At 40.4% G+C, this 16,387-nt stretch overlaps 1 protein-coding gene across 2 annotated transcripts in view; it reads right to left on the bottom strand.

Annotated features, from left to right (window-relative positions):
- Nucleotides 1-16,387, bottom strand: part of MNAT1 (MNAT1 component of CDK activating kinase) — a 125,319-nt gene that overhangs the window by 29,071 nt on the left and 79,861 nt on the right. Inside the window, exons 7-8 of one of the 2 annotated variants that reach the window (XM_057416131.1) lie at nucleotides 7,687-7,808; nucleotides 1,744-1,962 (exon numbers count right to left, since the gene is read on the bottom strand). In XM_057416131.1, the coding sequence (XP_057272114.1) occupies nucleotides 1,905-1,962; nucleotides 7,687-7,808 (180 nt within the window). In that variant the 3' untranslated portion in view covers nucleotides 1,744-1,904. Of the gene's footprint in view, nucleotides 1-1,743; nucleotides 1,963-7,686; nucleotides 7,809-16,387 lie in introns of those variants that run through there. The other variant, XM_057416130.1, reaches the window with a different exon arrangement.

The following is a 16,387-nucleotide window of genomic DNA, read 5'->3' as shown; positions in this document are numbered from 1 at the left end:
TGGAAAGCCATGAGTGCTTGCCTCAACTGCCCCTGAGCAGCTCCTTGTCATGACATATCTCTGCCATTCTTTATGGCCAAGTACAACAGGAGTGATGCTCAGATATTAATTAAGAGGATATCCTCCTCTCAGCTGTGGTCTTCAATGTGCTCCCATATTCTACATGACAGACTTCACTCCTTGCAAAGATGTTCCTCTCTCTGTAGTCTGGGCTTAAAGAAAGCATCTGGGGGCTCTGTTCCAAAAGTCCCCAGATGAGCTTTGCCAGAGGAAACTGAGGCCCTCCTGTTGCTGAAGTGAGAGATAAGCAGAGAATATCCCTCCTGCACATGCAAAACATATTGTTTTTCTTGTGGCAACTACACAATTCCCAATACTACATCTGGCTGAGGATTCAGAGGGACTCACAGGGCAATATGATGGAGTGCAGGAGAAGCAAGGAGGGAAAAAAGTAAAGAAAAAGAAAATACTGAGCACAAAAGCTACTCATCTCAAACCATGTAACTTTACAGAAGCAACAGAAGATGTAAAATTTGAGTTCTACAAAAATGTGTTTTTTAAGCTGATGGAGGACAACCAAAGGAGTAGTCTGTGGATGCACAAAGTCACTGGAGGATGATACATCAATAGCAATATCAATGCAGAGGATGAAGGGAAGGATGAAAACAAAGCAAGGCTCTCAGTAACAGGTAACAACTATCACAGACAATCAGATATTTTCAAGTAGGCTGGTAGTAATAAGGCTTTGATTTGGCAAAATGCAAAGAGTACAGAATATAGCACATTTGGCCCACACAACTGCTGAATGCCTCCTGCCACATTATAATCCATCAGCAGGCAGCTTTGCCTGACGCTAGTTTAGCTGCCTACTTCATAGCATTGCTTCTACACCTGCAGAGACAATTCAGGGTTTGCTTCCTATCTATTCTCAGTTTAAAAAAAAAACAGTATTTACTGGTTAATCCTGTGGTACAGTTTGCCAGACAATTCTCCATTTCTTATCTTAAAGTCTTGCCATTTTTTTTTCCTTTAGATTATATGCATTTTAATAAATGCATGATTTAGTATTCTGCAAGCCCACACTACAAAAAGACTATTCTGGAATAAATGGTATAATTACATTTCCTACAGCGACCTTGTAATCTCTCGAGTATTTATTCTAGACTAAACAGCCTTACTCAGCTGCCCTGTGTCTGATTGTCGATGAAAGAAGCTTGTTTGACAACTGCTCCGAGCAGAAACATATTTTTTCCATGATCGCATGAAAAAGTAAAACAACATTAACAGACCAGTATTTCAAGTACAGAGACTCATGTTAGATCGATGAGTTAATTCTGAAGCCAAACGCCAACAAAAACAATTACTACGGACATTCTGCTGTCATGGACAGCTTTTGAGGTTAATTTAGTGATACATAGACAACTATAGCCAACTTTACATATAAGAAACTACATCGTGTATGCAGGCTTCCTTCTTTGTTTCTTTATATATTTTCCATATTCTCTGCTTTTATAACCCTCCTGAGACCTTTTACAGTTACAGAACCCACACTATACCCACAGGTGGGCGGGCAGGAAGCAAAACTCTGTTTCATAAGCAGTCCACTTTAATATATTCAATTGCTAATGACCTTGACAGAAGAGCTCCATGCAAAACACCATATACTACAGGGTGTTGTTTGAAATGGTCAGAGACATTTTTGCCAGAAAGCCGATTTCTTAAACAGTAAAATTTCAGACTTACTAAAAGCTGCACTCCTTTCCTTGATTTCCATTTGGCTGGAAAAATTGGTGCTAATCAACCTCCTCTATATTGAACTTGCGTCCTTCCAAAATCCTACAACAAAACCTGTAGGATTTCTATAGTATGCTAAAGCAATACAAAAGAGTTCCTTTAGGCAGTCTTTATAGGCACCATGCAAGAGGTATGAGAAGTTTGAAGCTATGGAGGTTTAGGGAGTGCCTGCAAAATGAGAGACAGCCAGAATAAGACTAAATTAAGATGGTTTACACACAGTTCTGTTTCCTTCCATCTTCTTTTGAAACAGATTGCTCACTTGGCCATACTCACTATTAAAAAATTGTACCCATACAGTACTTTTTATTCAATTATTCATGCTGAAATGAAGAAAAAATACTTCACTGTAAAAGGCTGTACGCAAATATGGCTGTCTGTAAAGCCATAATCACTTCTTCCCTACCAATTCTCATCCATTAGGTGCCAGATTCAAAATGCATTGCGGCTGACAGAAATCCTTCTACTGAGGATTGCATCTGGCCCAGCAACAGGAGACACTGGGCAATTCAGACCATATGCCTTGGTAGCCAAGAGAATTCCTGCAAGAAGGAGTGCAACCCTCTCCTGCCCTCCAAAGCAAGACAAGCTTTCCTTGCTTTTACTCAATCTTTTGACTCTGACTACTGAGCTTACAGAAAAACTGTATTGTATTCAAAGGAGCAGAATGAATTCAGTGTTCAAAATCAATGGTCCAAAGCAGATCAAGTAAGCCCTTCATTTGTGGCTTTTCTGCTTTTCCAAGATTCAAGAAATATCTGCATACCTCAGTGACAAATCACCTGCTACAACTTTTAAGGCCCAGTGGTCCTGTCACCCCTTCAAAATCGATTTTCAGTTATTTCATTGTCTTGAACCCAACACAGACACTGACAGAGGTTTAGCAAAAACTAGTCTGGCCAAAGACCAGATGAGCTATGGCACAAGAAGAGTTTGGAGAGCATCTTTACTATTGACTTACTTAAGGAAAAAAATCATTATGATTGACAGCAAAGAAGTTACACGAATCATTTCTAGAGTAAGTGCCAGAACTCTACATGTGTTTCAAATTACTCTACAACACTGTACAACAAAGAAATATGCAGAAATTTTCCACTTGAAATGAAGGTTAAAAATTAAATGCTTACAAAGCTCCAACAGATATGAAATCCAACCTCATCTTAATTTAGAATTTAAAATGACTGAGCTGTCCTACACCAGGAAAAAAAGTAATGAAACAATCCAGTTGTTTATTAATCACAGTGGGCAAAAAGACATTCGTTGTATGTACAGACTTCCACGCTACTCTGATTTTGCTTCAGTACTTGTCCTTAACTTTTAAATCTAAGCTAAATGTCATTTTAGCTTTTAAATTATCAAAGTATATTACCTATCTTCATTAGATTAGTGTTCACCACTATTTTTTGCATCATATTTAAACAAAACGCCAATTAACTACAGCACTGCTAACAATGTGATTGTACATGAAAACAAGTTGATAGATGAAAGGGAAGTCACATTTTTCCCTAAAGAAAAGTACAGATATTTGGAGTAAACCTGATATTTACATTCACATGTATATATTCAGGATGTAGCTCTCCAGAGAAAGTTAAGTAGGCAAACACAGTTTTATTTTAAGCAGCCCAGGCTTGACTTGGTTTCAAGGTCTGTACAAAAGCTCTCTGTAAAGGCAGAGAATTTTTAAGTGGAGAGCAAACAGAAATTCTTATCTTACTTGTAAACTGCCCCTATTTTGCGAGACTAGGACTGTGTTAAGAGTACAATTCACTTGGATTACAACTATTTCTAAACTTTGAGTCAAAGTTCACGCATCTTTACCCAAAATGTTAATCACATCAGCAGATTTTCGATTTATAGTCAGGTTTTAAGTAGCTTGCCTATGGCTCTTCCACAGCTGTAAAATACTTCGTGTGAGAACGCTGTGTGGCTTGCCATGCATACTTACAATTAATGCTGAGAATGTCGTTACATTCTCAACCTCAACCAACCATCATTTTGATCCCTGGGTTTTTGTGTTTTGGTTTTGCGTTTTGTTTTGGGTTTTTGTTTTGGTTTTCTTAATCAAAACTACAAAACAAACATACATTTTTAAAACAACAAACTAATTTCCATCCCCATCCTGTTCTGCTCTTTCACTACTTGGCATGTCAAAGTTTGTTATATTTTTTCATCTCTTTTGTTTCGCAGTAAGAAAAATCCAGACCTCCAACCACACAAATTCAGTGTGCTCAGCTAAAACATGGGGAGAGAAGGGGAAAGAGGGCAAAGAATGGCTTTTTTTTGCTCTTCTAAGGAAACTTCAAAGTAAACTAATGGCATGAGTGCCTCAGCATCCAGGCGCTTCTGCTCCCTCTCTCAACCACACACCTCCACTCCCTGAAAGCCATGGTAGGTCACACAACCCTACAATGACTTTGGCAGTTCAACAGATTTGGACCAATTTGACCCAAACAATGACATTCCCAACTTTAGTCAAAGTACACCAATCTGTTTCCAGTCACAGCAGAAGTGCTAGTAGGGCCCTTGATAACACAGGGCTCTCTAAACACGACTCCTATCAGCAGGTTGCCTTCCACTCAAACTGGAAACCAACAGTTTCCCAAAGCACATCACTGAACACCTCAGTAATTTAGAGTACCAACCAAGACACACAGACCCAGGACTATTACTCATCACGGACTGACAGGCAGCTGTAGAGCCCGCCTCCAGGACAGGCACATTACAGTGATCTGAGACACCTTTTTCCAAGGACAGCACCACACGTTTGGGAGATGCCCTCATACATGTCTTCCCTTCTTCTCCAAGCCATATTTCCATTTGACATCTGAGATAGGCATGAGTTGGTCCTCACAGCCTGAACACCCAAAGTGATCTTTATCATCTAGATCAGACCATCACCAACCTGGCACATTCAGGTTGTAGTCACCAGGTGCCAAGACTTCCCTGCAGTAAACCCACAGATGCGTAATCAAGGCAATCTCTATTAGAGGATGGCTCCAATAATGCTTCACTCCTACTGCCATTAAGGTTAAATACGGTCTACAAGTTACTGTAATACATGTTGCTCCCAGAAAGCCATGTTGGAACTAGACGATCATAAGGTCCTTTCCAACCCTAACGATTCTATGATTCTATGATTATTGCCTATATTTCATTACTCCTAGAAAATCTTCCTCCATTAAAAAACGGGGAGTGTTGGAGGTGTTGAAGGACACAAGCCCCTACACATTACACCAATCGTTTGTGTTGAGGGGGAAATAAATCTATTTCTTCGCCATTCTCAGACTCCCAACACACTGGCAAAAAATGCATCATGTTAAATGTTTCTGTACACAGAAAAAAAAAATGCAAGGATGTTAAATGTTTCTGTACACAGAAAAAAAAAGAAAATATACAGCCCCAAGAGAAACTGAAAAGAGTTTCAGCAGTACAAGGATGCTGAATCAAGCTTACCGGACTGCACACAAGTTATTTGTAAAGCCAAATGAGCAAATAATATAAGTCATCTTAAAAAGCAATTTTTAAATTAAATTATAAGAGATCCCTAACAAAGCTTTAAAATGATCCCTTATGGATTCACCATTTATCTTGCTCTTTGCTAGAAATCTTCTTGCCAGATGTCTCCTTCATTACAACCGTTTACTGGCTCAGTGGGGTTTTGAGCAACCTTGCTTAGAAGACAGTGTCCCAGCACGGGGGTTGGAACCACATAATCTTTAAGGGACCTTCCAACCCAAACCACTCTATGATTCTATGAAAGAAAAGCAGCAGTGATGCTGAAATCTGGAGTGAGTCTTGAAGAAGGTAAGAGGTTAAGATGTGAATATTCAAAAAGCCCGCTCTATTGAGTGCTTAACAGTATCTTAAGAAAAAAACCTAAAAAAGAATTAAATTCTGCTACCAGAAGCGAATTCAAAGCATCTTTGCAATAATTACAGCTCCAGAAACTTAATGATAATAGCCTGCACATTCGAGTGAGCTATTTAGCAGCAGTAATTAACCAGACAGCAAACTATTAACGAGAACATGAAAAGATTTAACCCGTCTTTGTATGAGTGCAAATGACAAGGAAACTAAAAATCTTTAGCAGGAGAGGATAACGATGTGCCCAGCTCTTCTGCCTCACCCAGGCAGCTGTATGCAGCTGCCTGAAAAAACCCAAAGCAGGGACTGAGGCACATTAGTTAAGCATTCATCATCAACAGGAAATGCACGAGTTCATATAAACACAGAAATACAAATATGTAAATGAAGTGCCTTGCAAGGTTTAAGGTATTCAGACACCCCACGGAACAGGGTTAGAGTTGTACAGGCTGGGAACCCACTGCAAACAGTCTCAGAGGAACTATTCTGGTGTGTACCACCAACCCACCTCCCCTTGCTACCAAAACCACTCCCAACTCCTCCAGCAACTACAGAGCCTCTGTTTGTACTCAGAGGGGTGAAATGACACACTCAAAAGCATCTTTAAGAAAAGTCTATGAGCACTGCTTGCAAATGCTGCTTCAAATATGCTTGCATATGGACTCTACAATTAAAAGGATTTTGTATTGCAAGGTGCTGGGCTGCCTTTGAACCAGTGTCACAGGCAACTAGATGCGATGGCCATGGAACATACAGGATTCCTGCTGATCTGGACACTAGCACTCGCCTATGGGGGCACAAGTCTTCCCTGCACAAGTCATCTCCCCCTGCCCACTTTCATTTGTGATGAGGCTTAGGGCCAAGAGAGCCCCAAACTCCCTAACACTGGAGGTCCCTCACAGCTGTGCTCCATCCAGACAGGTGGTGAAGGCTGAATCTGGCTTTGCCCAAGGTTAAACTGCTAATTAATATTTGGTCTCAGAAGCTTGATATGAGATAAAAGTTACAGGCATCACGAGGACACAGAAACAGCAAAAATGGGGACAACCTCAGTTCCAGACAGCAGGTTACTTATTTACTTTTAAAAAGTCTATATACCTCTATAATTTTCTGGATGAGATACAATCTCTCCTGTGCCAGTGATTCCTGTTTGGATTTCAGTGGTCTCTGAAACTGCATACTAAATTGTTTCAACTTTGCTCAGTACTTTGCGGCTTAAATTCTCTCATATTGAATAGTCAAACATAAACTGTTATTTTTTAAGCTCTTTCTTGCCCTGCAATTCTGCACACTCATTCTGCCACATAGTCTTCCAGGCACTCTAAGTGTTGTTGACCTTCAAAGTTAGGCTATGATGAGTTGGGTGACACTCACTGTCCCAGTAGCTATGCTTTTTCAGGTGGCATTCCAGCTACCAACATGTCTCTAGAGAGCAGATGCATCACTTCTGGATTTCCCAGCCTCCACCACCCAGGCACAGAGGGCTCCCAAACTCCTTTCCAAACATGGCTGCACAGCGCAATGCCGCCAAGCTGCTCGACCAGCCCCTGCATTATATCTTTTGACAAAGTTAAGCTCTGTGCTTCATTTCTCACAAATGCAGTTTGACTGTAGACAGCAGTCGACAAGTAAATCTACCCTTTTCCAGGGCAAACAGCCCAAGTTTAATATTTTTACTGGCTTACAGCTGGCTATATTAAGCCCTGGATTTTTATTTATTTATTTTTTAATACTGTGCAACTGAAAATGAACAGCTACTTCACTATGACTGCCAAGGACAACCTTAAAAACACTAATGCAATCCAGTCCAGCTCTCAATAGATCTATAAAGGCTAGAGGACCAAAAATTTCAGCTTATCCACCCAAACAAAATGTTGGTTGGGCAGGAAGTCTAATATTTCGTTAAGATCCTTACAAAAAAGGAAAGAAAAAAAAAAGAAAGACCCCTATGTGTTGGAAAGCTGAAGATGGTAACAGTCCCAGCTATCATGCCATGAAACTGGAATTAAAACTTGCTGTGTTACTCACCCCAGCCTTCCCAGCATTCCAAGCTCTGGAACTTGCGGTCCATACGTCTCCACTTGCAGAGGCTGATACGTATACAGAGCTTCCTCTAGTTTTGGAATAGGAGCTAGTGAAATAGTCTGCCCCTGTTTAAAACAAAAAACAAAAAAGAAAAAAGGTAAAAAACTTCTACATATCAGGTCAAGGTTTTGTTTTGACTATTTTTAAATGCAATGCAAGGAACAAGCTTATACCATTAACCTGGTCCAGGCGAAGACCATCCCATTAAAACATACTGTCTATTGTATTGCCCATTTCTTCACCATTTAATTTTTTCACTGAGATCTATAGCTTGGAAGTAATGTTTCATTAGCTGTAACTATACGGACAAGGTAGGAGGAAAGGGGGGAGTTTTATTGAAGGCAAGCTTACCACTAGAGATTGCAGCTGCTTCCAGTGTCACCAGTAAAATTATTATTAGAAAAAATTTTGTTTACCAGAAGTAATATCAAACAAATGTCTCTGAGCAACCCTATTTGATTCTGTAATCAATGATTTCCTGAAAGCCCTAATTAGAATGGGAGGCTGCTTTCATTTCTCCCTGCAGCCTTTGTAAGCTCCCCTATATAACAATTCTCAAGATAGACTTTCATAGCACAATACAATTAATTCATTCAGCAAATTCCCATTTGTTTCATAACTAAAAATACAGAAACACACAAGCATGAAGCTTTCATTCCAGATGGTACTTTTGCAAGCCCTTCAGACCACTGAGAAACAGCTAGACATTCCCCCCCTTCCCCAAGTCCCTATCACTCTGAGCTCTCACAAAACAGGAGACTTGTGGCTGGAAAGGAGGGGTCAGGAGGATATGAGATAGAGCCAAAGTTAACAGATGTTGCTGCATGACATTCTACATTGATTTGTTGATCTTTCACACAGTTTCAATTTTCTACTGTATTCTATGGTGCTCATGAAAATTAGCAGCAGCAGCAAAAAGACAGCACTGGGAGTTCCCCCAGAACAGCCTGGCTTCCCCTGTAGAAATTGAGCTTCACATCTGCAAAATGCAGGAATTTAGGAAAGTAGTATGTATTGGTTTTGTAGACATTTTGTCTGCAACAAGAGATTGGAAGCTTTCCACGGTATAATACCATGTATAACCCTGGCTTCCCACTAGTGATCACTTACTGAGCTTCACTTCCCTGGGGCCACTCATGTAAGCATCTACTCCCTCAAGTGGAAACTAAAGGCTCCTAATGTGGGACACTGGGTTAAAATTAACTAAAGAGGACAAAAAAATAGTAGAAGGGGAAAGCTGATAATTAAATTTGTGGTTGGGGACAGTGACCTTTCTGAATTTGAAGCATAGATATTTTTGTTTAGACAGTTGCAGAAAATAGCCAAGAAAATTGAAGACACAAGTCCTTGAGAAACACCGTTATGGATCTATGCCGATATCTACAGAAATATCAGCAGTTTAGGTTTTCCATTGAAATAGCTCGCTGCGTGTGATAAGAACAGACAGTTCTAGCCTGTTTCTGCACTGCCTGGGAGCCCAGAGGGGCTGCTGCTAACACCGTTAGGGTGAAGGTGAGATGTGGTGAAGAGAATTCTCAAGTCAGCCATGAGTCACTTCACCTTTCATGGTTAGCATGCTGTTATTTCTGTGCCACAAACTATTGCTGCATCATTAAAACCAGGCAACCACACATTTAAAAAAAATAACAAAAAAAAGGTACAGAAAGGAAGGTTAAAAATTCATCCTTAATCCCACTTTATGATGTTTAAGATACAACTGCAGGGTCTTTTTATATTGCAAGAAGTTGTCAATTTACAATCTATTCAAGTTCTTGAAAATATTATAACTTGTAACTACATACCTGTGGGTATGTTACACCTACTGTAAGACATTAATGTATAACTAAAACTTTTAGATTTAAGTTTTTAACTGTATATTTCTCTCCAGCCAAACTGAAGGGAAGGACATACCAACATCTTACATGTGCACACCCCCATCTGGTGAAAAAAGCCTCAGCCTTTCCAAATCCAGAGCAATTTTGTTCCAGCCATAGAAATGAAAATTCAGTTTCAGGCAAAGTTCAAAACCATGATAAATATTTTGGGAAATTACTTGTGTGTGGAAAAAGGAGCAGCTCAGACTGCAGGAGCCACGTCTCTGGAGGGCATCACCAGAACAGCTGCTCGCTGTTAGCAGAGTTGCCACTGCTGCATTCCTAACACTTTTTTAACAAGAGCAACTTCTGCCAATGCTGGCCAAGAGACACAGGAAGGCTCCTGACAAATGGACTGGGCTCGTCACAACCTTCTTTCCACACCTCCGTTTATCCCGCTACAGATGCCCATTTCTGGGAACTCCTGGGAGGACAGGTTGAAAACATTTCATTTGTCTTCTGCTTTTTGGGGGTTCCCAACTGTATGGTGGTGACCAATGCTTGCTTCAGAAAAAGTCACTGAGCCATGCTGGGACCTATCTGTGAGGTACAGTATGGTGGCTGGTGGCCTGGAGAGCAGATCATCTGAAGAGGAGCAGAATAGAGGAACTGTCCACCCTTGAGCTGGTCTGACCTCATGTCCAGCACAGGCCAGGACATTTCCATGTGCATGTAAAAAGCCCAAGGACTGTTCAGCCAAAGCACCTTCTTTTGAAAGGCATCCAACTTAAAGATTTCAGACCATAAGGGTCCACAGCACAGCTACTAGGTAAATTATTCCAATAGTTAAATATCTTCACCATTAAATAGCGGCACATTATCTGGGTCATCAAGATCAGCACTGGCTTTTGTATTTTTCTCACCTGTACCCTGGGACAAGGTGCATGCATTAGGAGTACATACTTTTGCATGGCAAAATGACTGCACTGGTTTGTGTCCAGCCAGCAGATCTGCACCTCAAGGAGATAGTGCAGTTGTATGACATGTCTCATTTGGTTTTGTTTTGCAAAATCACAACTTCAGCTGATGGGCTTTGGCACTGTGGATTACATTCCACTTAGCAATGGAGTTGAGGGGGAAATCTGAACATGATCAGCTGTTGTTCCTGCCCTACAGCTGTCTGGCTTTTAGAGGTAGAGGTTTTTTCCTATAAACCAGATTTTATTCTGCCTTGATTCCGGAAAGGGTTAGATGAAAGCATAAGTTACAACATACACTCCTACTGAAAGGGGCTGAAGTTGGTCAAGCCCTGCAAGCCCATCAGCTCTGTAGTTGTTTTGGATGTGAACAGGATATATCTGTGCTGCTGACTCCTTGCAATGCCAGTGCAGAGGCATGGCTACATGGGCTTCTAAGCTCTCCAGCTTCCAACTTGGTCAGCCCTGCACAATTACAGTGTGGTCACAACGCTGGCTATGGCACAGACTGGTGCAAAAAGGCTGGGATGGAAACCTATGAAAACTTAACAGTGAAAAGTGTTGCTTTCCCTACTTCCACTAATGTGAGGCTAAGGCGCATTTATAAACAAATCATGTTGAAGTTAAAAGGCTCAATTTGACCAATATTATCTCAGTTAAAAGCTTAACTCATTGGTTTTGTCTCTGTCCTGAGTGGTCCCTAGCCCATTTCATAAAAGACTGGTATAAAAGGGAAGTTGTGTAGCTTCAGAGACATCACAGGAGACAGTTCTGTTACCTAGGACTTAAGACAGCACTTTTACAGATCCAAAAAACATCTCACATCTACGAGACAAGATGTTAAAATTTCCAGTATTCCACCTAGACAGCCAGCACTACCTCTTCCCAACATTAGGAAGCATTTATCAGCATGTTAAAACCATAATGAAAGCAGTGGGTCCAAGATCCTGCTTTTGCATTGCTTTCTCCTGACAAACCTAAGATCTGACTTTGTGGTCATGGGTAAGTACTTTTAATTCCCCTTGGATGCTGTAACGTTTGTGTAAAAGAAGCTGACATTATCCAAATGGAGACAGAAAAGGCCTCCAAGAACACAGACAACAGATTTTCCTGCCTCCTGTCCTTCCCACCCCTATCTTCATGGCATACGATTTTTTTCTCTTGGATTATTTTAAGCAGCGTAGCTGTCTGTTACGTTTTGGAATGTATGGAACCACAAAACACACTGCTAATTAGAAGGAAGGCATTTGCTTATCCTTATGACTTTGTTTATGTAAAAGGCTGCACAGCAATGGATTTGTGAGCAACTGACTTTCCATTCATGTACTGCATGGTTTTAGATGAGAGAAATAGAGGATTATTTAACATACACACCCTTTAAAGGCTTTGCATTAGAAATAAAATTGACTGGCTTATTTTACACTATCCTAGATATACTGTTTGAGATGCCTCTCAGTTGAAATAATAAGAAATAAAAGTAGTACATAATTTTTGTTTCAGACTGTGATATAGCATGGCACTGAACAAAAAAAAAAAAGCCATGGATTATATACAAAGAGCTGCCCTTGCAGTGACAAGGAGTTAATTTTAAAGAAAATATATGTCCTTTTAGGAAAAGTTGCAGCTATTAGAGCATCAGAATTACAGTGTATCTGAGCAGTTTCCACACACGGATTTGGGGGAAGAACTCTTGGCAAATGCAGGTATATCAGTATTTGCCTGCTAACAGAAAGAGGTTATTTTAGCACACAGAGTCCAGAAATAACAGGGCAAGGTGCAGCGTTCACACTTCTTCCCCTCCTGTTGTCTCTCAGTTTCCCTGTTTCCAAAATGACACTGCCTTCCTTCACCTCCTTCCTTCAGCAGCAAAAAGAAATAACAACTGACAGACTTCTCAGAAATCTCTCAAGTGCCAAGGAGGAGGAGAAAGGAGACTGACACCAAAAATGCACTAGTGGGGGAAAGAGGAGGAACAGCTATGCCACAAAAACATCCCCAGGCAAGAGACAGAAGCCAGAGACTGGGGTCAGTAAAACTTGTCCAGACAAAGCATATTTCTGTACTAGAAGCAGCTGGACTAGATGATGTAGCCAAACTTTCTGCTTTTTTAATTTCTCTCTGCTTAGGAACTTGCTCAGGTCTGCTATCACCATACTACCAGACCACAGCACAAGTCAGATAACAGAAATAGTAATATTTATGTGCTATGTCTTTTTAAGCCAGTTTGCAGCAATGCTGTTGTTATTTAACTCTTACACTGCCTGATCTAAGGAGCACACGGCTAGTCAAAAAGAAGCCGAGCACTGTGGGATGCCAGGGCATGACACTGCTAAAACACATCCCGAGCACCACTTCAACTGTGTGCGGCACAAGAGAAAGGTTAAGCAACCACTTTTTGATATGTCATCATCTAAGTGCGTAATTATCCAAATGCTTTCAAGTGAATGTTAAAACAGTATTATGAGTTCTTTGAATTTTTCAGTATAAGCAGTCTTAGGAAACCATTTTACTGTTAAGCTCACAACTGAACACAGGTTTTGGAAAGATCATGTGTTAAGAGAATTTCTTACAGAACAATATTAATGCAAATATCTTAGCAATGTGTTCTGAGCCAAAAGCTGGGCTGTTTTGCATAGATTTTTTTCCTCCAGTTTCCACTCTCCCAATTCACTGGCAAATCCATGTCAGCAATGCTAATATGGCTTTCTGATTCTGATTAACTACTTACTTTGACTACAGTAATACTCAGGAAAAGGAGAACGAAACTGATAGATTTGGAGGGCTCAGTTAATATTATTTTAACCTCTACCCTGCCTGTCTTCCACAGCTTTTTTAAATAAACATGAAGAATGTCAAACTAAAATGCATAATTCCATTCCTTAGCCTAAAATTCCTATGCCAGTGAGGCTTTTCCAAAGACAAACATCTGAAACCAACTGCTTTTTCTTCTGCTCTTGAAAACCAAGAATAAATCTAATTTCTTTACTCAATTATGCAAAGTGCTATGGGGATATCCCAGTAGTGAAACAGAAAGAGAACAAATGATCTAACAGAAACCAACAAAATCAAAGTAAGTTTTCCTGTTGTTCTCAAAAACAGAATCTGACCATACACAGCAGGACAAGAGATACAAGATGGCCACCCTACTGCCTTCTCTCTGGGGGAGATGATTTCAGATGCCAAGTAACAATCTGACTGTATTTAGACCTTTTCTTTCCCCTCCACAGTAACTTAATCTGATTTCTGAATGCCAAAACATATTTTTAAAATGTGCTTTCTTTAGGAATGGCAGAAATAAAGCAAGAGATCAACACCACTCAAGAAGCTATTAACAAAGACGATCACATATGTGGGATTTGTTACACACAAACAGGTACCAGGGAAATTAACCATGGAGCAAAATGGGTTAAATCACACCATGAGTTCTACTTGCTTCCAAACTTTTCCTTTACCACTTTCTGACAGAAGTAATTACCTGACAAGACTTATCTTTAAGCTCCTACCAAAAAGCCCCATTTCTCTAATCTCTCAGAAGAAAGCCCATGTCCATCTAACCATGCTGAAATACAATTTTTCTGGGTCAGTGCCAGTACCAGGATTTAGTGACTACTCTCTTCACAGAAAAGCCCAGTGCCCTTTTCTTCACATCAATGCATCACAGCGCCTATTTTGTACTGTCCTCTACAGCACTGGCTGCTGAAGCCCAGTTAGGATTCAGGGGATAGCCTGCATGTTTGCTGCAACGAGTCACTTGCTTGTTTTTAGTGGAGACTCCATAGTTCTGGCAGGAACTGCCAAGCCTTCCTCAAAATTTCCAGCACTGTTCAAAGGACAGCCTAGTACACAAGACAGCATCATTTTTGGAAACCAAGAAATAAAACAGAACAGCATCTTCACATAACTAACAAACCCACAGGTCACTCCTCCTGGTTTTTCGCACTCATTTCTCAATTGTGCTACCAAGTCAGTTTCAGCTCCTAAGCACTTACAGCTTTTATGTGACCCATTGTGCTGCCTGCCAAAATTCAACTGCTTCTGCACCTTTTGCTCTGGTTGCCAAGACTTCTACCCTGCATGCATTAATCTGTTTGGTCACTTTCAGCTATATTGAAGAGCCATGCCATGAACTGGCTGCTGTGTGGTATTCAGACACCCCAGGAGTGCCAACTGCATTTGCAAACCTCACTATCAGCTCTCGCTTTCCTTCTCCTACTGGGGCTCTCCACAGGGCTTGATATTGGCCTTCTCAGGGTACAACCACAGGTTCTTCCCATTTTTTAGAGAGAGCATTTCACAGCAGGTGACTTCAACTCAACGTTCTGTTCAGTTACATAGCACTATGGAACACAAACCTACTGCTAATTCCCAATGCGCTATGTTAGCAATACAGTGTTAAGCAGAATTAAGCAAACTTTTGTTCCATCTTTACCATCAGACTTCTGGAGCCTCCATCATTTTGATTTAGCTGTCAACAAAGCCCACGGTCCGCAGTAGCCAGGGTAATTACAGGATTACAGGCTCTAAAATAATATTGTTTTAAATACCCACATTACGGGCCTAATTTTTCTATTGTGACATAGAAAACATTTGACAAATGCTACTTTGTCACGATACATAACATTAGGAGAGGAACAGACACAGCAGCGGAGGTCAGAGCACAGCAATAGCTGCACATTGCTTGCCCACCAGCAGCAATTGTTTAAGTCTTGGTACAGCTGAATCTGCTCCTGTTCCTTTTGTTGCAGAAAAGGTGAGTATTATGCTGGTAAGATCCCTCCATTATGCAAGAAAATAATTTAGGATTTCCTGAAAAAAAACAGTGGAACCTGGAAAAATTATCTGCTTCATTAGAAGAAGCTCACAAAGATCTCTACATCGCTGTACTCCACTGTCTGTTCTTTCCTGGGATTCTCAAAATCAGCTTCCCCACATGGAAACAGCCACAGCTATACAACTTAGTTTTTAAGGAATGCAGAGTCTGATGGATGTTTTAAAAAGAAAGACTGCTAAAACAACAAAACCAAATGGAAAGCTAACCTCAGTCTACAGAAGATGAGAAGCTGTGTGTATGTGTGTGTGTGCGTGGGTGGGTGTGCATGTGAAAGTCATACTCCCTGCTTTACTGAGCATACAGCCTCGACCCAGATAAATACTGATAAGGAAAGAGAACATCCCATTCAACATGGCTCACGTCTGGCTGATAACAAAAAGAAATAAAGTGAGATTCCATGAATAGCTAGATTTTAAGGAGACACTACTAGCAGTTGATAACCGTCTGACAAAAGCAAACATGTTAGTTTTTACAGCAACATGGACAAAAACAGGAATAAAATATGGAGAGAAAGGACAATAAAGGCAGATGAAAGCAAAATCATGGAATACGAAAAACAGGTAGAGAGAACAGCAGAGTAAATAATTAGAAACAGGAAAAAAATAAAAAGGAGGCATTTAAAAAAAACTGAAGTCTAAAGAAAATTAAGAAAGTGCCATCAGACATTAGTAGTATGAGATGCATCTTCACATACTTGCCCATACTTGTGGGCTACATTTACTACAAATTTTAAATGAACACTGAAACCTATTAGCAACATTTTTAGAAATCACTACTTTCTGTTAAAAGTGGAAAGTAGTTTATTTATAGCCTTTTTTCCACCGATTTGCATGAAGAGCACACAAGTACACATTAGTCATTTATTCTCAGGGCAGGAAGAGACACACTGCAAACCTAACACATGGTTCATGGCACTGCTCTGAAAATGCACATTAATTTTGTCAAACTAAACAAAAAGTTCCCTGGGGCAGAAGCAACTGCATTTTTAATCTGCACAAAACATACTCTTTTGTCCTTCCAGA

Source organism: Pezoporus wallicus, unplaced genomic scaffold (assembly GCF_028554395.1).
Source record: "Pezoporus wallicus isolate ANWC-B61680 ecotype Strahan unplaced genomic scaffold, APGP_CSIRO_Pwel_v1 scaffold_2146, whole genome shotgun sequence".
Classification (NCBI taxonomy): domain Eukaryota; kingdom Metazoa; phylum Chordata; class Aves; order Psittaciformes; family Psittacidae; genus Pezoporus; species Pezoporus wallicus.
The sequence above is the reverse complement of the archived record's forward strand: the minus strand, read 5'-3'. Positions and strand labels throughout refer to the sequence as shown.